General features: G+C 48.4%; 1 protein-coding gene across 1 annotated transcript in view; it reads left to right on the top strand.

Annotated features, from left to right (window-relative positions):
* The window catches only part of SLC2A9 (solute carrier family 2 member 9), a 265,853-nt gene that overhangs the window by 33,358 nt on the left and 210,956 nt on the right, over window positions 1-21,539 (top strand). Inside the window, exons 2-3 of the mRNA XM_057706684.1 lie at window positions 3,774-3,873; window positions 12,172-12,270. Of these exons, the coding sequence (XP_057562667.1) occupies window positions 3,811-3,873; window positions 12,172-12,270 (162 nt within the window). The 5' untranslated portion in view covers window positions 3,774-3,810. The remainder of the gene's footprint in view (window positions 1-3,773; window positions 3,874-12,171; window positions 12,271-21,539) is intronic.

The following is a 21,539-nucleotide window of genomic DNA, read 5'->3' as shown; positions in this document are numbered from 1 at the left end:
CTCCAGCTCAGTGAATGATGGTTGCCGTTAATTAGACACCACGGATTTGCCAGGCATCTCCCCAGACCTGGGGAGATTCTCCCTCATCTGACAATCACCATATGAGAGAATGATAACCGTCTCCATTGACTGATAAAGAAACAGGCCCAGAGGTTGAGTAACTTGTCCTGGGTCATGGTGGTAAAACCAGGGTTGGCACCCAGGTTTCTGACTCCAATAGCCATGCTCTTTCCACTCCGCTCATGCCCTTTCAAATCAGGCTCTTGCCTGATTGATTGGAGACCATTTTCACCCTTAGGCACCTGCAGGACCACCATGTTGCATAACTCCAGGGGGACTTTGACAGTGTCACCTGGGTGAATGGCGCTCCCCGGAGTCATGTGGTGACAGCCATTCACATAAACTAGGATGGGAATGCAGTCCCTGGAACTTGACAGGTGGTGGCCAGGGATACTGTCGTTCTGGCTCCCTTGGTCACAGATCCTCTCATCTGATCCCATTCTGACTCCTCTTTTCCACCCCACCCACCCATTCTGTTTACTGTGCTCCTCCAAAGCCAGGCACGGTCAGACTCTGTGGGCACAGAGACGGATCAGCTGTGATCCTGGAGTGTGAGGTGTGTATCAGGCAGGAGTCTCAGGAGAAACAGAATCGATAGGATGTATGGATAGATAGGTAGGTAGATAGATAGATAGATAGATAGATAGATAGATAGATAGATAGATAGATATAGATTAGATAGATGGATAGATGATGATAGATATAGATTAGATAGATAGATAGATAGATAGATAGATAGATAGATAGATAGATAGACAGACAGACAGATAGGTTAGATAGATGGATAGATAGATGGATGGATGGATGGATGGATGGATAGATAGATAGATAGATAGATAGATAGATAGATAGATAGATAGATAGACAGGTTAGATAGATGGATAGATAGATAGATGGATAGATAGATAGATAGATAGATAGATAGATAGATAGATAGATAGATAGATAGATGATAGATAGATAGGTTAGATAGATGGATAGATGATAGATAGATAGATAGTTTAGATAGATGGATAGATTAGATAGATGGATAGATGATGATAGATTAGATAGATAGATAGATAGATAGATAGATAGATAGATAGATAGATAGACAGATAGATTAGATAGATGGATAGATGATAGCTAGAGATAGTGACAGAAAAATAAAGAGAGTGCGCTTTTAAGGAATTGACTTACATGATCGTGGGGTTGGCAAGCCCCAGACCCATATGGCAAGTCCACAGGCTAGAAATTCTGGCAAGCATTGATGTTGCAGCCTTGATTTAAATTCTAGAAACTCAGGCAAAATTTCTATGTTGTCATCCTGATGCTGAGTTCCTTCCTCTTCAGGGCACCTCAGTCTCTGCTCTTAAGGCCTTCAGCTAACTGGGGGAGGCTCACCCACATTATGGAGGGCCATCAACTCTACTTAAAGTCAACTGATTGTAAATGTGAGTCATACCAAAAAACTACCAGCAATATCTCACCTGTTCTCTAAGTGTCTGAGCACACAACTGGGCACCATGGCTTTGATGAGCTGGCACATACTGTGAACCCTCAGGAGGAGGCCACAGTCACCGGCGAGGACACAGACGAGAGAACAGGCAGCAGGTTCAGTCTGGCTCCTGCAAGGCTAATGGGATGAACTAGGGCATGCACAGCACAAAGTGATTCAGATTTTCCAGAAGGAACAGATGGGTGGGCAGAGTAGATGAGCCTTGAAGGTGAGACAGGAACAGGAGGAGAGGCACTCCAGGCCAGGGACCAGCCTAAGAAACAACAAGAGAGGCCTGAACACAGAGGTCCCATGGATGGCGTGTTCCTGGACGTGTGCTGGTGGGAGACAGGCAGGTCCCTTGGTGGGGGGCCTCGAATGTCACACTCATGTGTGACCAGCTGACACTCTGTCAGGCCAGCCTGCATGACTTCGGACCCCACAGCTCGTCATCCTATACGAACTGTATATTCTTCCAGAATTGTGGTTTTTTTTTTTTTTTTTATTTTGGCACACGGGCTTAGTTGCTCCGTGGCATGTGGGATCTTCCTGGAGCTGGGATCGAACCCGTGACCTCTGCATTGTCAGGCGGATTCTTAACCACTGCGCCACCTAGGAAGCCCCAGAATTGTGGTTTTTAATTCTACTTGGCTCCTTGAGACCTTGCGGGCTTAATTCTTTAAAGAAGTTGTTTCTTTTTAATTTGAAGAAATTCTCAAAGCTTGTTTATCCAGTTGTAGAAGTGGTTGGTTTTTGTTTGACTGTTTCAGTGTAGAAATTTGGAAAACTGTAGGAAAAATCAGATTAAAAAATTGGCTAAGATAACTGTGGCCAAGTGGTAATCGCTGTTATGTGCGCTGCTTCCAAGAAGTCTGTTTTCTATGCCCAGAAATATGTGATCTGTCCCTTGCTCATCTCTGCAGCCCACCTCCGCTGCTCTCCCATCCTGTGCTGGGCCAGGCCACTTACCGTCCATACACCCCACGAGCAGCCCACGTGCTCTTCCTAAATCGTCTCTTCTCCCAGAATGTAAGCTCCGTGAGGGCAGGGCAAGGTCTGTCTTGCTCAAGGTTGCGTCTCCATAACCTAGATACCAGGGGCTTAATAAATAACTGTTGAATAAACAATTTAATGTATGAACATTTTATTTCACGTTTAATTTTAAATTAAAAAAACACATGGACATAATTTAAGTACATATACTGTTTAATAGTAAGGCTCTATTAATGAGTACATCTATTTTTAATGTTGATTGATGTGCATGTTCTTACACATCTTCCCCTTCTTGTCAAGTGAAAGTATTATGAGCATTTTCCAATGATATTAAATATTCTTTTTATTTATTTATTTATTTATTTGTTGGCTGCATCGGGTCTTAGTTGCAGCATATGGGATCTTCATTGCGGCATGTGGGCTTCTCTCTAGTTGTGGCCCACGTGCTCAGTAGTTGTGGTACATGGATTTAGTTGCCCCATGGCATGTGCGCTCTTGGTTCCCCGACCAGGGATCAAACCCACGTCCCCTGCACTGGAAAGCGGATTCTTAACCACTGGACCACCTAAATATTCTTCTTTAACATAAATTTCCATCACGTGAATGTACCAAAATTTAAACTTTCCTCTTAGATATGCTGTCCTATTGTGAAGACTGCTTTTCTACCATGAAAAATGCTGCAATGACCATCTCAGGCTTAAATCTTTGCACATTTTTGTTACTGCTTTAGGCTAACTATTTATAATGGAGTTATTGGGCCAAATGACCTAAATATTTTTATAGCTCTAGAAACATATTTCCAACTCCAGAAAAGTTGTACAGTCTTCCACTTCTGTTGTGCCCATGATTCTGGTTAGAATTTCAGTAATTATTTGACACGGGAGGTTGGCACGTTGTTTGAATTTGCACTGCTTTTGTTTTCACATCTTGTGGGCAGAAAGTCTAAGGTTTCCAAAACATGTCCCACCATAAGAGTGACCTGAATGAAGATATTCCGGGGACAGGCCTGTACTTGACAAGCGATGTGGCAGGTGTGGGAAAACACACAAGTGGTCCAACCTGACCATCTCCATTTCCTGCAAATGGAGAAACTAGGCAAGAGGAACAGAGAGGCACCCAGGTCTCTGGGGGAGCTGGGTCCCCCATCCAGGCATCCTTGCCAGGGCCCCAGCCCCAGGTTCCTCATCTGTGACAGCAAGTGTCTGTCTAATGGCTTCTTCCTTTTTTTCTCTCTCTCTTTCAGGAACAAAAAAGCCCCGCCCAAAAGCTGAAAACTGACCATGAAGCTCAGGGAAAAGGACCCAGCAGATAACATAGAAAGCAACTTGGCGAAAAAGAAATTGGTCAGTCCTGGCTTCCTTATATCTTTCTTGTAGGCATGTTCAGGGGACCCCAGGGTGGTCCCTCCTGGCCCCCTGCCTCCTCCCAGGGGAAGTGGTGTTGAAGTGAAGTCAGGCAGAGAAGGTGCAGAGGCTGGAAGCACAGTTATGTGGGAAGGACCCGTGCGAATCGTGAAATATATACGATGACACACGGGCTGCTGATGGTAATGTACTCTGGTTAATGGTGACACTATCTGCTGGTGACTCTCTGGACTTCGGGGGAGGGGGTTCCATTCCCAAGGTCATGTCTCAACAAGAGGGCACTGATGTTGAAGGTGATAATGTCATCAACCTTAAGGAAACACTGAAATCCATCTGTATGCAAGGCCCAGTCCTCCTGCCCCCTCCTCCAGGAAGTCCTCGGCATTTGGAGAGTCTCTCTCCTTCCTCAGGATTTCTCTTTAAGCCAGATTCAAAACCAACAGCCAAACAGCGCCTGCTCTGTGCCAAACAGCGCCTGCTCTGTGCCAAACCTTACAAGGGTCTCTCATTCAGTTCTTCTGACTACACTGTAGTGGAGGCATCCCTACCCCTATTTTACAGGCGAGGAACTGAGGCTCAGAAAAGGCTGAAGCCACACATCCAAGGCTGTGTAGCTGGTTTAAGGTGTAGCTGATCTCAAACGTTGGCCCATCTGTGCCTCATCTCCTGCGACGGGTATGGAGGCAACCAGGACTCAGAAGATGTGTCCATATTTGTAATAAATCTGTACTTAACAGGACAAAGATCTATACAAGTGTATTTACCAAATTCCCAGGGGAGTGTGAAATAGCATCAGGCAGTCCCATCCCCATCTTACAGGTGCGAACTGGAGGTCCAGGGAGGCCAAGCCACCGGCCTCAGGTCCCCCAGGGACTCAAAAGAACCAGGCTAAACAGGTGGAGATTCCCTCCAAGTGGACCCAGTATTTTTTTTTTTTTTTTTTCTGATGCTCATATTAGTTTGAGCCAAGGCTCCACTCTCTAGGAATTTGGTGTGAGGAAGATAGGGGTGAAGTCACCCCCAGGAATGCTGGTTTATGACCACATCCTTTTCTATTAACAAAAAAAAAACTGAAGTATCGTTGATTTACGAAGTTGTGTTAATTTCTGCTATACAGCAAAGTGGTTCAGTTATACATACATACATATATATTCTTTTTTAAATATCCTTTTCCATTATGGTATATCATAGGATATTGAATATAGTTCCCTGTGCTGTACAGTAGGACCTTGTTGTTTATCCATCCTATATATAGAAAAGCTTACATCTGCTAACCCCAATCTCCCACTCCATTCCTCCCCCAACCCCCTCCCCCTTGGCAACCACAAGTCTGTTCTTTGTGTCTGTGAGTCTGTTTCTCTTTCGTAGATAGGTTCATTTGTGTATGACCACATCCTTGACAGAGTTAATTTTCTTAGGATCTGCCTGAGAGCAGGGGCCACAGATTGTGTGCAGGGGGGCCTGGCACTGAATTTGGAGATGGACGAACCCAGCCTCTCCCTGAACTTCCGTTCTTGCCTGTAATGTCAGCCTAGCGGCTCCTCCTGAGCCTACTGGGAGGGTTGGTGACATGGCAGGTGTGGACACACTCGATCGAGGGCAGAGCAGTGTAGACGTGTGCTGTGAGACGGGTAACGGGGAGCCTGGGTTAGCTACCATCTGGTTCACAGAGCCACACTGAATTATGCTCCTTATGGAGGGATGCAACTCAAACCTGGGAACCGGCTTAGCAGTTGTCCAGTGACACCAAGCTGGCCCCAGCCCTCTCCTTTACTGCCGTGGACACTGATACTCTGGGCTGGGGGTTGGGGGGTGCGGATCTTTCTACACAGAGTTATCACCATGGTGTTTGTTTAGAAAAGGATGAGAGCATCTGGGTCAAGAAATACTGCAGCTCATGGTCTGGGGACAGGGACCTCTGAAGAATAATGATGAATATTCCTTGTGCGCTTGCTGTAGGCCGGGTGCTATTTTAGGTTCCGTGGTTTAGTGTTTTCCATGTACAAACTCATCAAATCTCAACAAGTTCAAGAGGCAGAGGCATCACTATCACACCCATTTTACAGATGGGGACACCGTGCCACAGAGAGGCAGAGTAACTTGCCCAAGAGCTCATAGATTGTAAGTGGCTGGGCCAAGACCCAGACCCAGGCTGCCTCCCCGGCGCCACTGTCTGGGTTTTAACCTGCTGAGCTGTGGCAAAGTGAGGAGAGAGCTCCCTTCACCCTCACCAAGGCCTTCCAAAGAGGGGAGCTGTTTGTTTTCTCACCCTGGGATCCTCTGGGGACTCCCGCTGGGAATCTGAGATCCCCCATCTGCCTGAAGGAGGAAAGCGCTACCACCAGGCTTCCTAAATAGCCAAGCCCAGCCTGGAACTTGAGCCAGGACACCTGGGCTCCGACACAGGTGTGTGACTTTGATGCTCACCTCTGGGTTGATTTGTGGGCAGACTGGTGTGTGTGTGTGTGTGTGTGTGTGTGTGTGTGTGTTGGAGGGGTGGGGGGGGGGGATTGACAGACAGACAGCTCCGCCCATAAGAGGAGCTCTTCAAGCCAAGCACCGCCTTCAGGCTGCAGGACGATAAGGGAAAGTGGTGTCCTGCAAGTTTCTCTTGCTCCGCTGACTTGTGTCCAGTCCCAGTTGCTGGAAAAGCCCCTGGTACAGCACAGGGTCAGGGCAGCTGCTGGCAGTTTGTCCCCACCCTCCACCCCCGGCCTCCAATCTGCAGCCTCTCTGAGTGGCAGGCCCTTTAGTGCTTTTGGACTTGGATACCTTTGCTCTCAGGGACTCCCCAGACACCAGGGACCCTCCCAGCTGTAGCTGCACATTTGTGTGGACCATCTGGGTCCCAGGGCCTTTTGAGTTTTCAACCCCCAGAGGGAACATGGAAAACTTTACATAAAGGCAGTAGGTCACCTGATCCAATGTGAGGTTTAGCAAGATCAGGGGAGACCTCTGTCACAGATGAGGAGACCAGGGTGGATACAGGGAAGGGCCGGAGTCAGAGAGGGGATGCAGGAGGAAATGAGATGATGACTATGTCGCCCCATAAGACGGCACAGGGAGCTCCTCGCTGCAAAGTAGAGCAGCATTGCTGCCCCTCCCACACTTCAGACCCCAACTTGCTCAATTATTTTGCTTCCCCCCCCCCACACCCCAGGGTATCCATGCCCACAGGCCTGGCTCAGTGCCCTCCATCCCCACAACCCCACTCTGCCTGCATATTCCCCTGGCTTACTCATCCTGTAAGAATCCGCTCTGGAATCACCTCTTTCAGGAAGTCTTCTGGGTTCAGTCCCAGGTTGGCTCCGTGCCTCCCCCTCCACCCCGTTTCCCCAGCCATTGCATGTGAGGCCATAATTGAGAACTTCCATGTTAGGGTCCTGCTCTGTGAGGGGAGCTGGCCAACTCACTGGCTAAAAGTTATTTCCAGAAGCAGCCAGTTCTCCTAGCGGCCTCCCTGCCGGATGGATATGCAGAAGGAATATTGCGCTGAATGATTCATGCGCTCAGGAAATAACTAGCCTAATTACTCAGGATTGGCTTTTTGTTTTGCAAGTTTCAGTTCCCTGTTGTGCGTCCTGGGGCTGGATGTTTTCATGTGCGTTTGACAATCCACACTCCCAGCGCTTCTTATGTGACCCACAGCTTTTATTTCAACATGTGCTTTCCAGCTTTTGGTCTTTTTTGTGTGTGTGTATGGACTTGAGATCACCCTGGCCTTCTAGGGGTTCTGCGTTCCCCGAGCACGCCATCATTCTGCCAGCCTCTGCACCTGTTCTCTGCCTCTGGGAGCAAACAGCCAAAGCAGCCTGTGCTACACATGATTTAAGGCATTTCTCTGACATCCGGGCAATTCAGCCACGCAGGGAGTTAATTCTCATGACATCTTGGTGTGCATGAGGGGTCTTGCCTCTTTACTGCTTCCCCTGAGCCAGCCTGGCTGAATGAGCAGGGCAGAGTAATGACCAGAGGCACATTCTTTTTCTTCCACACCCACCGCCTCCCCTAGAGGCGGTTCTAGGTTCTACATCTCCGACACACTGCTCGGGGTTACGTGTTTTCTATTTGAGCCTCACAATAACGCTGCAGGATAATCAGGGCGGGATCAACCTCCCATTTTGCACTTGTAAATGTGGTAGCTCAGAGAGGCAAAGCGACTTGCCTAAGGACACACAGCTAAAAAGCGGTGGAGTCAGGGTTGCAACCCCACCAGGCTTCTCCTGTAATCGGTGACCTTTCCATTTGTCCCAGTCCTTAGGGAGCCTTGCCCTGGGTTCCTGTCAGTCGCTCCCCTCCCAGCACGCTGGCCTTAAGAGAAACATTAAAAGATGCCACAGGAAGAATCCATGTTCAGGGTGGTGATTCCTGGGAAGAAAACTTTCCCTTTCAGGGCTCTCCAGGTGCTGTGATGACTTGGAAAGGAGAAAAAAAATTCATTGCCCATTTCCTGTTCAGACAAGATACAGTTGCCACATTTCCTGTTTGGCGCCCCCGCCCGCCTGTCCTCCCTCCGTGGACTCTGCCTCCTCATTTAGGGAGATGCCCCGGCAGAGCTCAGGCTGGAGGCACTACAGCGAGGGGAAGGACCAGCAGGCGGGTCGTCAGGAAACAGGACATGGACTCTCAGGAACCGAGTTCAGCTCCCCTTACCCGTGTCCCGAGCTGCCCGGGGCTTCCCAAGTGTGCCCATCCAAGGAGCCGACGCCGGGTGGGAGGAGAAGAAAGGTAAACACAGAAACTGGCCTCTGTCCCGGCCACAGAGGGCTCTCTCTGCCCCGCCTGAGTCCTGGCCTCCTGGTCCCTGTGACCTTGGCTGTGGTGCTCCAACTCTTAAGTCACAGCTTCCTGGGGCTGACAGCATCTTCTGGCAGCGCACTGTGCTCCTGCAGTGAGGTCACAGCAGCCAACTGCTTTCATGTGCTGGGTGGTGTCCCCTTGCTTCCTCCCTGCCCCCACCTTGGGGCAGGTGGTGGGCCCAGGGGGCCACACATGGGCGAGGGGCTCCGGGGTAGATGGCTTCCACCTGCTCTTCTCTGTCCTCTGATGGGTGCAGACAAGGGAATAATGACCAGGGCTGACAGTGAGGGAAGTCCAGGGTGATCTGGGCGAGGCAGCAGTGAGCGGTGGCGTGAAGTGAGATCTTAATTCCCTGCCCAGGCACTGAACCTGGGTAGCCTGGATGAACACCAGGAGTCCTAGCCACGAGCCCACCAGGGGCGAGCGACTAGAAGCTATTTTTCCCTGGCTCTTGCCCCCAGTGAAAAATGCATTTCTCACAGAGGCTAAAACTATAAAAGCAGGCACAAAGTTTATCACAAGAGATATAGCATAACAACAAGTGGGAGAGTTCACAGAGAAACAGTTTGTTTAGTTAAGACAGAAGCGAGGCAGAGATGCACACCTGGAGAGAAAGGGTGTGGGTGTCCTCCCTAACGAGGAGGCATGCAGTAAAGTGGTTAAGTCATTTATATAGGGCAGTTCTTCCGGGGCTTTGCTGACCTTTGGCCTATTATCTAGTTTCTTTCTTCACATCTGACCTGTCCTAGGACCCTCCCCATCATGCATGGGCAACTTTTTTCCAAGACGGATTTCAGCCCAGAGGCCTATAGGAAAGCCTTAGCATCACATATTATGGGGTGGTGCCTCCTCCTTTTTGACCTCCAAGGAGCCTTTCCGTGCATGTGTAATGTCTCCCTAGTGCCAAGGATGAGTGTATGACCTCTTGATCTCTTAACAGGGTTTAGCCCCTCTCTCTGTCCCTGCCATAAAAGTGTCCAATATTCGGTTATCTACCCTATTCCTGTTGCTGTTTCTTATATGGAAGTGCAGATATTGAAATATAGACAGGAGCCCGGTCATAAATATGTAGTCCTGGAGCCCATTTGTCTCTTGCCTCAGGAAATGTAAACAGGGGGCTGGTGATGAATGTCTGGTCTGGAGCTCATCTTCTTCTCACCCCAGGAGGTGTGAACAGGAGGCCACTTGTAAATGCCTAGCCTGGAGCCCATCTATCTCTTACCTCAAGGGGACCAGGACAGCCCGGTGGTCAGGAGGAATGACATCTGAGCTGAGACCTAGAGGATGTTTAAATATGAAAGATGATGGAGAATGGGCAACTTGTCCAAAATGCGCTTCTGTTCCATCAACGAAGCCCATTCAGTTCAAGCTCCTCCTACCGCAGAAAAATATTCTTGTCCCACACTTGCCAACATCCATCTCCACAGCCAAAAAAAACCCTCCCTCTAGCCTCGATCCAATCACCAGCGTTTACCGAGCACCTCCTCTGTAGCAGGCTTGGTGCCCAGAAGCAAGATCCCTGCTCTTAGAAAGTAAGACCCACGCCCACTGTCCAGCCTCTGCTACTGACACTCAGGGGCACCTACCCCCGGATAGGTGAGGACCTTACCTGCTCTAACTCCTTTCTTCTGCAGAATATCCTTTGAGGTGGGTCTATTATCATGCCCATTTCACAGATGAGAACACTGAGTCACAAAGCAGCTATATAACTGGTCTAAGGTTATAGTCGTAAGTGGCAGAGCTGAGGGTCAGACAGAATTGAATCAAAGATAGAAAAGTATGCGAATTCCCTGATGGTCCAGTTGTTAGGACTTGGTGCTCTCACTGCCAGGGGCCAGGGTTTGATCCTTGGTCCAGGAAACCAAGATCCCCCAAGCCGCATGGCATGGCCAAAAAAAAGAAAAAAAAGCAAAGTGAAAATGAGGAGGTGGGACTTTCAGGGCAGCTTTCAATGGATTTTAGATATGAAAGTCTCCAGAAGGGTGGATTTTGGAGGGGCACAGTCTCATGGGCCAGGGCAGGAGAGACTTTGGCATGTAGCTTGGGCAATGGCCATTCTGCACGGCTGGGTCAGAGGGAGGAGGGAGAGGGGTCAGACGTAGGAGAGAGAGAGAACAGAGTAAACAGCCTTTCTGAACACTGGCTACGTGCACACACCCCTCTCAGCATTCTCAGCCAGCAACACATTCACAACAGCCTATGCAGCCGGTGCTACAATTTAGATCCCATTTTACAGCTGGGCAAGCTGAGGCCCAGAAAGGTCAAGACCCTGGACAGGTTCCACAGCTGAGCGGTAGAGCCGTCCAGCACTGGAACCTGTGCTAGAGGAGGCTGCCGAGGCGGGCAGAGCAGGGAATTGGATGTCGGAGTCTGGCTTCCCCTTCCAAAGTGTTTGATCCATTCAGATCCCTAAACCGTGGACCTCATCTGTCACGTTTACTGCTATATCCCTAGAGCTTTGTCAGGGCCTGGCATCTAGAACACACCCACCCACCCACCACACAAACACATGATAAATGATGGAGAAAAAATGTCTTCCAAGAATACCTGGGTCCCTTTACCTGGCAAGTGGTCCACACTTTCCTGGCCAGCTTAGGATGGCAGCCCTTCCTGCCTCCAGCCCCCACCCTCTGGTCAGCATTTGCCAAGGGGCCCAGACGGTTCTACTCCTGGTCCTGCCGTGGCTGTGGCCACCCACAGATGGGTCCACAGGGCAGGATTACGTGGAGGCAGATGCTTAGTTCTCCGGGCCAAGCCCTGTATCTCTCTGTCTGTAGGTCCTTGTCCCAGGGTGCTCACACTGGCCTGTAGATGGGCAGCTCAGCCTGGAACAGAGCACGCGTGGGTGTGTGCGTGTCTGGGTGGCCGTCAGTGGCATCAGGCCCCCAGACGCTACACCCAGGCGAAGAGACAGTGGGGGAGAGGCAGTGTGGTGCAGTGGGTGGCTGCATGGGGGCTGGAGTCAGACCACCTGGGCACCAGGGACTGCTCCATGCCTCCGTTTCCTCACCAGTAAAATCAAGATAAAACAGTACTGATCCAAGGATTCTAGGGGAGAATACCTAGAAAGGACTTAGAACAAATGCCTGGTCCAAAGCTCTTAAAAAGAGCCCGCTGCTGCTGCCGGCTGCTTAGTCTGGTTTTACTTGATACCCCTATGTGAATCAGAGACTGGCCGGTTTCAGCTGAAATAACAGTGTTGTAGCTGCTAACAGTGCCTGTGAAGGACGTTCGGTCTGCGTTTCACAGATCCTCTTGCAGCAGGACAAGGAGGGCAATGGTGTGGCTGGGGACAAGAGGCAAACTGAGCTCCCTGGACTGGCCACACATCCCTGGACCGGACTCGGACTGGCTCTGGGGAACATGCACCTTTGATCTGGAAATCCTCCCCAGCAAAGAGGACGGTCCAGCTTCGTCCTGAGGGCCTGGCTGTGCGCCCGAATGCCAGGTCTGACATGCTTTGCTCTCCTTTACCAGGACTGGTCCTGCTCGCTGGTCGTGGCCTCTCTCGTGGGCGCCTTGGGCTCCTCCTTCCTCTATGGATACAACCTCTCCGTGGTGAACGCCCCGACTCCGGTGAGTGCCCCGCGGTAGTGGGATGCGCCCAGCAGAGGGCGCTGCGGCAACGCGGAAAGCTGGGTGTTACCACCTAGACCTGGGTGGTACCCCATTCGGTACCCCATTCTGCAAACCTTTGCAGGCCGGTTCTGTGCCAGACCCTTGCTGGACACTGGGGTGAGGGGAGGGGAAAGAGAGAGTGAGACCAGCCCCTGCCCTCCAGGGGAAGGTGGGATATACAGAAACAAGATGATGACAATTCGTGGGGTCAGTTCCTTGCTCCTGGGGGGTCCTGGGAGAGTGGAGGGAGAGGAGAGGGGTCTTTGGAGGTCCCAGGGCAAAGACCACAGAATCTGAGGCTTGCAAAAGGATCTTAGGCATAGAAACATCTTCCTGATCTGTTTTCTTGTTTTGTTTTGTTTTTTATGTTTATGGCTTTGAATCACAGTTGGAGGTCATTTGAGTAGCGGTTGGTTTAAGATCCATTGCTGGCTTTGATTTTCTTCTGAATTCAGGTCATTAGGTGCAGTTCCCCAGACCCTCCTAACACCACTCTGCTGGTTTGCAGATGAAGGTTTGGTTCTCACCCACCTCGGCTGTTAGGTTTAGGTGTTACCCATTCCTGGGGTTGCTGACTTCAGCTGGACCTACCTCCATACCTGGGGTTAAGTGGATGGGTTGAGGGTGCTGTATAGGACAACTTCCTGGAGGAGGTGATACCGGAGCTGCAACTTGAAGGTGGAGCAAAGGCACAGAAGCCTGAGATATGAAACATTTGCAGGAATGCAGGTCTGATGTGGTTGGAGCCCAGGATGTATTTTGGAGAACATAAGGGTGTGAGCTAAAGAAGCAGACAGAAGCCAGGCTGTGGACCTTCCTGGGTGATTTTAAGGCTTTTCCTTGTTTGGGGGCCCAGCATGCTGTGTGCAAAACAACAGGGGAAGGCTGGACCAGTGGGTCTCAAAGGGGTCCCAGGAGTCCTGCATTTTGCAGAAGTGCCTCAGGGATCCAGACTCCATCTGTACTAGAACAGCACTGTTCTTTTACTCTGTTAACTCTTTTACATTTTGGGGGCTCTGTACATTCATTTGAAAAATTGATTCTGATACTAAAAACAGTTTGAAAACCAGGGGGCCTTGATGGCTTCTTTGAACGCTTGCATCAGTCAATGGCTTTGATTTTGTCCTTGTGATGTCATCTTGATTTGTCCATATTTGTCTTTAAGAGGATTGGGAACATGCACTCTTGCTTCCTCTTGATAATCCAGCAGGGCTTCCAGCAGAAGGTGGAGAACCTTTGCACTTGTGGCTTGTGGGGCAAAGAGACATGTAAAACTTAAACCTGGAATAGAATGACATGAGTAGAAAAATAGTAGTTCGAGCAATGAGTATGGGAACATGAAATAAGAGCAATCCTGTCATTCACTCATTCAAGAAATGTTGCTAATTAATAAGCTTTATATTTTAGAACAGTTTTAGGTTCACAGCAAAACTGAGTGGAAAGCACAGAATTCCCGTATACCCCCTGCCCCCACACATGCGGTCTCCCCCACTGTTAACGTCGTGCGCCAGAGCGGTGCCTTTGTCGTAATTAATGAACCCACCTAGACACGTCATTATCACCCGAAGCCCACAGTTTATATTAAGGTTCACTCTTTATGTTGTACTTTAGATAGATCTTGACACATGTATAATGACTTGTACCCACCATTGTAGTATCTTACAAAATAGTTTCACTGCCTAAACATCCTCCGTGCTCTGCCTGTTCACTCCTCCCTCCCTCACCCTGGCAACCACTGGTCTTTTTACTGTCTCTATACAGGCACACCTCGTGTACATCACTTTATTACAGATACTGCATATTTTACAAATTGAAGGTTTGTGGCCACCCTGGGTTGAGCACGTCTATTGGTGCCATTTTTCTAACAGCATATGCTCACTTCATGTCTCTGTGTCAGGTTTTGATGATTCTCACAATATTTCAAACTTTTTCAGTATCATATTGGTACGGTGGTCTCTGTTCAGTGATCTTTGATGTTGCTGTTGTAATTGTTTGGGGGCGTCACACACTGTGCCCATCTAAGAACATAAACTTAATGGATAAATATTGTGTGTGTCCTGACTGCTCCACTGACCAGCTGTTCCCCCCCACCTCCCTCGGGCCTCCCCATTCCCTGAAACACAACATTGAAATTAGGCCGGTTAATAACCCTACAATAGCCTCTGTGTGTTCAAGTGAAAGGAAGAGTCGCATGTCTCACTTTAAATCAAAAGCTAGAATGATTAAGCTTAGTAAGGAAGGCATGTCGAAAGCTGAGAGAGGATGAAAACTAGGCCTCTTGTGCCAAACCATTATCCAAGTTGTGAAAGCAAAGGAAAAGTTCTTGAAGGAAATTCAAAGTGCTCCTCCAGTGAACACATAAATGACAGGAACGCAAAGCAGGCTTATTGCTGATCTGGAGAAAAGAGTAGTGGTTTGGATAGAAGAGCAAATCAGCCGCAGCATTCCCTCAAGCCAAGGCCTCATCCAGAGCAAGGCCCTAACTCTCTTTAATTTTATGAAGGCTGAAAGAGGTGAGGAAGCTGCAGAAGGAAAGTTTGAACCAATAGGCAGAGGTTGGTTCATGAAGTTTAAGGAAAGAAGCCGTCTCCATAACATAAAGTGCAAGGTGAAACAGTAAGTGCTGATGTAGAAGCTGCAGTAAGTTATCCAGAAGATCTAGGTAAGATAATTTATGAAGGTGGCTACACGAAACAACAGATTTTCCACGTTGATGAAACAGCCTTCTATTGGAAGATACCATCTAGGACTTTCATAGCTAGAGAGGAGAACTCAATGCCTGGCTTCAAAACTGCAAAGGACAGGCTGACTCTCTTGTTAGGGACTCATGCAGCTGGTGATTTTTAAGTTGAAGCCAGTGCTCATTTACCATACTGAAAATCCTAGGGTCCTTAAAAATTATGCTATACCGATTCTGCCTCTGCTCTATAGACAGGATAACAAAGTCTGGATGACAGCACATCTGTTTACAACATGGTTTACTGAATATTTTAAGCCCACAGTTGAGACCTACTGCTCAGAAAAATCCTTTCAAAACATTATAGCTCCCTGACAATGCACCTGGTCGCCCAAGAGCGCTGATGGAAATGTAACAAACTAATGTTATTTTCATGCCTGCTAACACAACATCCATTCTGCACCCTATGAGTTGAAGAGTAATTTTGATTTTCAAGTCTTATTTAAGAAATACATTTTGTGAGGCTATAGCTGCCATAGACTGTGATTCCTCTGATGGATCTGGGCAAGGTAAATCAAAAACCTTCTGGAAAGGAGTCACCATTCTAAATGCCATTAAGAACATTTATGATGCATGGGAAGAGGTCAAAATATTAACATTAACAGGAGTTTGGAAGAAGTTGATTCCAACCCTCATGGATGACTTGGAGGGGTCCAAGACTTCCGTAGAAGAAGTCGCTGCAGATGTGGTGGAAACAGCGAGAGAACTGGAATTAGAAGTGGAGCCTGAAGATGTGACCGAACTGCTGCAACCTCATGATAAAATTTTCACAGATGGGGAGTTGCTTCTTATGGGCGAGCAAAGAAGGTGGTTTCTTGAGATGGAATCTACTCCCAGAAAAGATGCTATAAAGACTGTTGAAATGATAACAAAGGTTTTGGAGTATTACAGAAACTTAGCTATTAAAGCAATGGCAGGGTTTGAGAGGACTGATACCAATTTTGAAAGAAATTCTACGGTGGGTAAAATGCTATCAAAGAGCATTGCAGGCTTCAGAGAAATGGTTCACGCAAGAAAGAGGCAATCAATGCAGTAAACGTCACTGCTGCCTTACTTTAAAAAATTGCCAATTGTTTAGGACAATAAACTGTTCATTTGGAAGAGAAAAAAAAAAAATTGCCGCAGCCATCCCAGCCTTCAGCAACCACCACCTTAACCAGGCAGTAGCCACCAACATTGAGGCAAGACCCTCCACCAGCAAAAAAACTACAACTTGCTGAAGGCCCAGGTGATGGTTAGCATTTTTTAGCAAGAAAGTATTTTGGGGGCTTCCCTGGTGGCGCAGTGGTTAAGAACCCGCCTGCCAATGCAGGGGACACGGGTTCAATCCTTGGGCCGGGAAGATCCCACATGCTGTGGAGCAGCTAAGCCCATGCACCACAGCTACGGAGCCTGCACTCTAAAGCCAGCAAGCCACAACTGTTGAGACCATGTGCCACAACTACTGAAGCCTGCGCACCTAGAGCCTGTGCTCTGCAACCAGAGAGGCCATGGCAATGAGAAGCCCGTGCACTGCAACAAAGAGTAGCCCCTGCTCGCCACAACTAGAGAAAGCCTGTGTGCAGCAACGAAGACCCAATGCAGCAGATAAATAAATAAATAAATAAATAAATAAATAAATAAATAAATAAATATAAAGCTCTCTCCAAATGGGGGAAAAAAAGTATTTTTTTAATTAAGGTATGTACACCGTTTTAAAAAGACACAATGTTATTGCACACTTAATAGATTCCAGTGTGGTGTAAACATAGCTTTTACATGCACTGTGAGACCAAAAATTCCTGTGACTCACTTTATTGTGATATTCACTTGATTGTGGTGCTTTAGAACCAAACTCAATATCTTCAAGGTATGACAGTCGTTTTGCCCTTTCCAGAATGTCGTATCATTGGATTCATACAATATGTAAGCTTTTCAGGATGGCTTCTTTCACTTAGTAATATGTATTTAAAGTTCCTCCATGTCTTTGCATGGCTTGAAAGCTTATTTGTTTTTGGCTCTGAATAATATTCCATGGTCTGGATGCACCTCAGTTTCTTTCTCCATTCACCTATGGAAGGACATCTTAATTGCATTCCAGTTTGGACACTTATGAAGAAAGCTGCTATAAACATCCATGTGCAGGTTTTTGTCTGGACATAAGTGTTCAATTCATTTGGGTAAATACCAAGAAGCGTGATTTCTGGATTGTATATGGGGAGAGTATGTTTAGTTTTGTAAGAAACTGACAAACTGTCTTCCTAAGTGGCTGTTTCAATTTGCATTCCCAGCAGCAGTGAATGAGAGTTCCGTTGCTCCACATTCTTGTCTATATTTAATGTTGTTAGTGTTTGGCGTTGGATATTCTAATAGGTTTGGTGTCTCATTGTTTAATTTGCATTTCCTCAATGACATGATGTTGAATGTCTTCTCAGGTCCTTACTTGCCATCTGTATATCTTCTTTGGTGAGGTGTCTTTTTGAGTCTTTTGCCCATTTTTTAAATCAGATTTGTTTGTATTGTTATTGTTGAGTTTTAAGAGTTCTTTATATATTTTGGGTAATAGATCTTTACCAGATGTATCTTTTGCAAATATTTTCTCCCAGTCTGTGGCTTTTCTTCTCATTCTCTTGATATCATCTTTTATTGTTTGTTTGTTTGTTTTGTTTATTTATTTATTGGCTGCATTGAATCTTCATTGCTGTGCATGGGCTTTCTCTAGTAGTGACAAGCAGGGGCTACTCTCTGTTTTGGTGTGCGGGCTTCTCATTGCAGTGGCGTCTCTTGTTGCAGAGCATGGGCTCTAGGCGTGTGGGTTTCAGTAGTTGTGGCATGAGGGCTCAGTAGTTGTGGCTCATGGGTTCTAGAACACAGGCTCAGTAGCTGTGGCACACAGGTTTAGTTGGTCCACGGCATGTGGGATCTTCCCGGACCAGGGTTCGAACCTGTGTCCCCTGAATTGGCAGATGGGTTCGTAACCACTGCACACCACAGAAGCCCTTGTTATCATCTTTTGCAGAGCATTAAATTGTAATGAAGTCCAGATTATACATTATTACTTTCATGGATCCTGCATTTAGTTTTGTATCTAAAAAGTCATCACCATACCTACGGTCATCTAAATTTTTCTCCTATGCTATCCTATGTTAAGAATTTTAGGAGTTTTATAGTTTTGCATTTTACATTTAGGCCTGTGATCCATTTTGAGTTAATTTTTATGAAGGGTGCAGAATCTACGTCTAGACTTTTTTTTTCTTTTTTTTCATGTGGATGTCTATTGTTCTAGCGCCATTTGATGAAGACTGTCTTTGCTCTGTTAAATTGCCCTTGCTCCTTAAAGTCAGTTGACTATAGGTGGGTCCATTTCTGGACTCTATTCTGTTCCACTGATTGGCTACTATTCTTTTACCAATACCACACTGTCTTGATTACCATCCTTTATAGTAAGTCTTGAAGTAGGGTAATATCAGCCCTCCATCTTTGTTCTCCTTTGATGTTGAGTTGGCTATTCTGGGTCTTTTGTGTCTCCATATAAACTTTAAAATCAGTTTGTCAATATCCACAAAATAGCTTGCTGAGATTTTGACTTGTATTGTGTTGACTGTATAAATCAAGTTGGGAAACTGGTATCTTGGCAATATTGAGTCTTCCTATGTAAGAACATGGACTATCTCTCCATTTACTTAGTGAAATTGCTTCTCCTAGGGATAGGCCTTGTGGAGAAGAACAGAATGCTCTGATGTATTTCAAAATGGGTCCTTTGCCCCTCCCCTCCTGGAAGCATGAGGGGAGTTTTCTGACAGTCCCTATGAGAACCTGGTAGAGTTCCTGGAGGTGAAACTCACAAAAGGGGGATGGGCATGACTGGGTCCCCCAGAGATATTAACTCTCAGACTTGTCCACACTGAGCCTTCAGCAATTCACTCATTATAGCTCAGGATTTCCTGCCCTGGCACTGGTTTGCTGCTGCACATTTTTGCTTTCGTGATTCTCTGTATCTGCCTGTCTCTCCAGTTTGGGGAGATGCCCAGGCAGTGAGAGATGCCCAGGCAGTGAGAGATGCATGTGGTCGAGATGGGAACACAGGCCTGTGGAAGGGTTTTATATTACCTGGGTCTTGAGAGAGAACAGCAGGCTTCCTGGGAGTGGTGCAGGGTAGGGGTGGCCGGATTATGGGGTTCAAAGGGCTGGAGGGGGAGGAGGCTGGGAAGGAGGCCAGGGCCAGCTCAAGGAAGGTCACGGGTGCCAGAACAGGAGCACGGGCCAGCAGCACCCAGCCTGCGAGCACTGGAGGTGGGCTGGGGGCCAGGGCTCAGCCTGGGAGGCCCTCCCAGGGTGGAAACTGCCTGGAGTTGGAGGAGCTGGAGCTGGGCAGGACTGCACAGTGGCAAACCCCAGCTCCAGACAGGTGGTGACAATCCCCTGGTGAAGTGGCTGGAAGTTTGGAAGGGGGCCTGAGGCTGGAGTGGGCCAACTCATGGCCAGCAATCACTCAGAAATCTCTTCCCTTTGCAGTGGGCCTAGGGGTGGGCGAGTGAGGCAGCCCCAGGGGCCAGGAGACCAGGACAGGCCCAGGCAGGAAGGGCCCATGCCTGGTGGTGGGTTTCTGTGTCAGAGTCAGACTTCACTGGGGCTCTGGCCTCTCAGGAGAAAGAAACTCCCAGACCCATGAGATGCAGATGCTGGGGTCTGGAGGTGCCTGTCCACAGAGATGGTGTACAGAGCCTGCTGCTGGGCGTGCTGATGAAGATAAGTCACAGCGAGGACACTGACCCATCGGAAGGGATGCTGGTTCAGCGATGACACAGGGTTCTGAGGTCCCAGCCCACCAGCTTCACCTCTTGAGCGGTGGGATAACCGGGTCGGGGGTGGGCGGGGGCCGGAGGAGCAGAAGGACTGCGGGCGAGGCCGTCTACCCTCAGACGAGGCACAATCTCTCCACTTGAACAATCCAGGCAGGAGCTGACGCTGGCCCCGGGCTCCACCCAGCTGCATCTCACAAACATTCTGTGTTTATCTCGCCTCAGACATTTGGAAACTTTCTGGAGTGCTGCGGATGGAAATAATGCTCGCAGCGGGCACCAACTGCGCTGCCCCATTAGGGACCGTTTGTAGGGCATCAGAGTGCATCCTCATGAGAGTCCCTAAAAAGAGCCGGAACTAACCCCCTTTACAGATGAGGAGACTGAGGCCCAGGGAGGGTAATGTGTCTACCTTCCTGGGGCGTGTATGTGGGCAGCCCTTAGCCCCCACTCCTTCAATAGCCACTTGTTTCTCTTTAACACAGTCACCCTAGATGAGCACATGTCCTGTCCACCCTGCTTTCTAAGAACCCCCAGAGTCTGACCACCTCTCATGCCCCATTTGGAAGAGGACACCCAGGTGCCTCGGGCATCCACGCACAGCCCTTGACCAATTTGGGCCAATGGCATGTGAGCAGAAGTGATTATAAGCCACTGGAGGCCTGGCCCTTGAGGACATTCCAGAAGGTTCTTCAGTTCTTTCTTCCCCTAGGTGGCACGTGGACAAGTTGTATGACACACTCTAGGTGTTGCATGAGCCAGAAAGGCATCTTCATTGTCGTCAGCCATTGAAGCTGCAGGGTTTCTGCAGCAACCGGTGGCCAGTACCCTGGCAGCTACCCCCGAGTAGGTCTCCAGCCTGGCCTGCCGTCAGGTCTTCTAAATGGTTTTCCTGTTTCCACTCTGGCTCCTCCACTTTATTCTCCAGCCAAGGCCAGAGGGCCCCTTTACAAATTAAGGCAGATAATACAGTGCCTCTGCTCAAAACCTCTGTGGCTGTCCATCACACCTGGAAAAGAGCCCAGACTGCTGTGGCCACAAGCCCAGGGGGCCTGCCGCCTGGTGACCGCTCTGCTCTCATCACCAGCACTTTCCCCCTTGCCCCCTCTTTTCCCCCTGCAAGATGGCCCCCCACTGCTGCTCCTCAAATACACCCACACTTGGCCACCCCAGGGCCTTTGCACCTGCTTTTCCCTCTGCCTGGAATACTCTTCCCCAGATTTGCCCAGAGAGTCCTATGCTCTGTCCTTCAGTTACCTCTGGCTCCTTCTCAAATGTCCGCTCCTCAGAGATGTCTTCCCCGACCCTCCCACCCCAACAGCACCTTTCCATCACTCTCCAGCCCCTCCCCCAATTTACTTCTGTTTACAGTATTTAACACCGCCTGAGATACTACATATTTATTTGATTCTTGTCTATTCTTCCCCCATTTTAGAAAGTAAGCCCCCTGAAGACACGGACTCCATGGTTTCCTTGCTTCTGTAGTGCCAGCACCTAGAACAGGGTCTAGTGCGCAATAAGCGTTTACAATACATATTTGCTGAAAGAATAAATGGATACATTTAAGATTTTTTTGTAAAGTTCTTTGTGTACAAATGCAGTTCTAAGGCAAGTCCCATAGGTTTCCTCACCCCCAACCAAATTGCCAGCTGTGAGTCTGCCCCGTGTGAAAATTCTAGTGCTGCCTCTGCCACATTCACACAGACGTA

Source organism: Hippopotamus amphibius, chromosome 13 (genome assembly GCF_030028045.1).
Source record: "Hippopotamus amphibius kiboko isolate mHipAmp2 chromosome 13, mHipAmp2.hap2, whole genome shotgun sequence".
Lineage (NCBI taxonomy): Eukaryota > Metazoa > Chordata > Mammalia > Artiodactyla > Hippopotamidae > Hippopotamus > Hippopotamus amphibius.
Note: the sequence above shows the minus strand (reverse complement) of the source record. Positions and strands in the feature narration are given on the sequence as shown.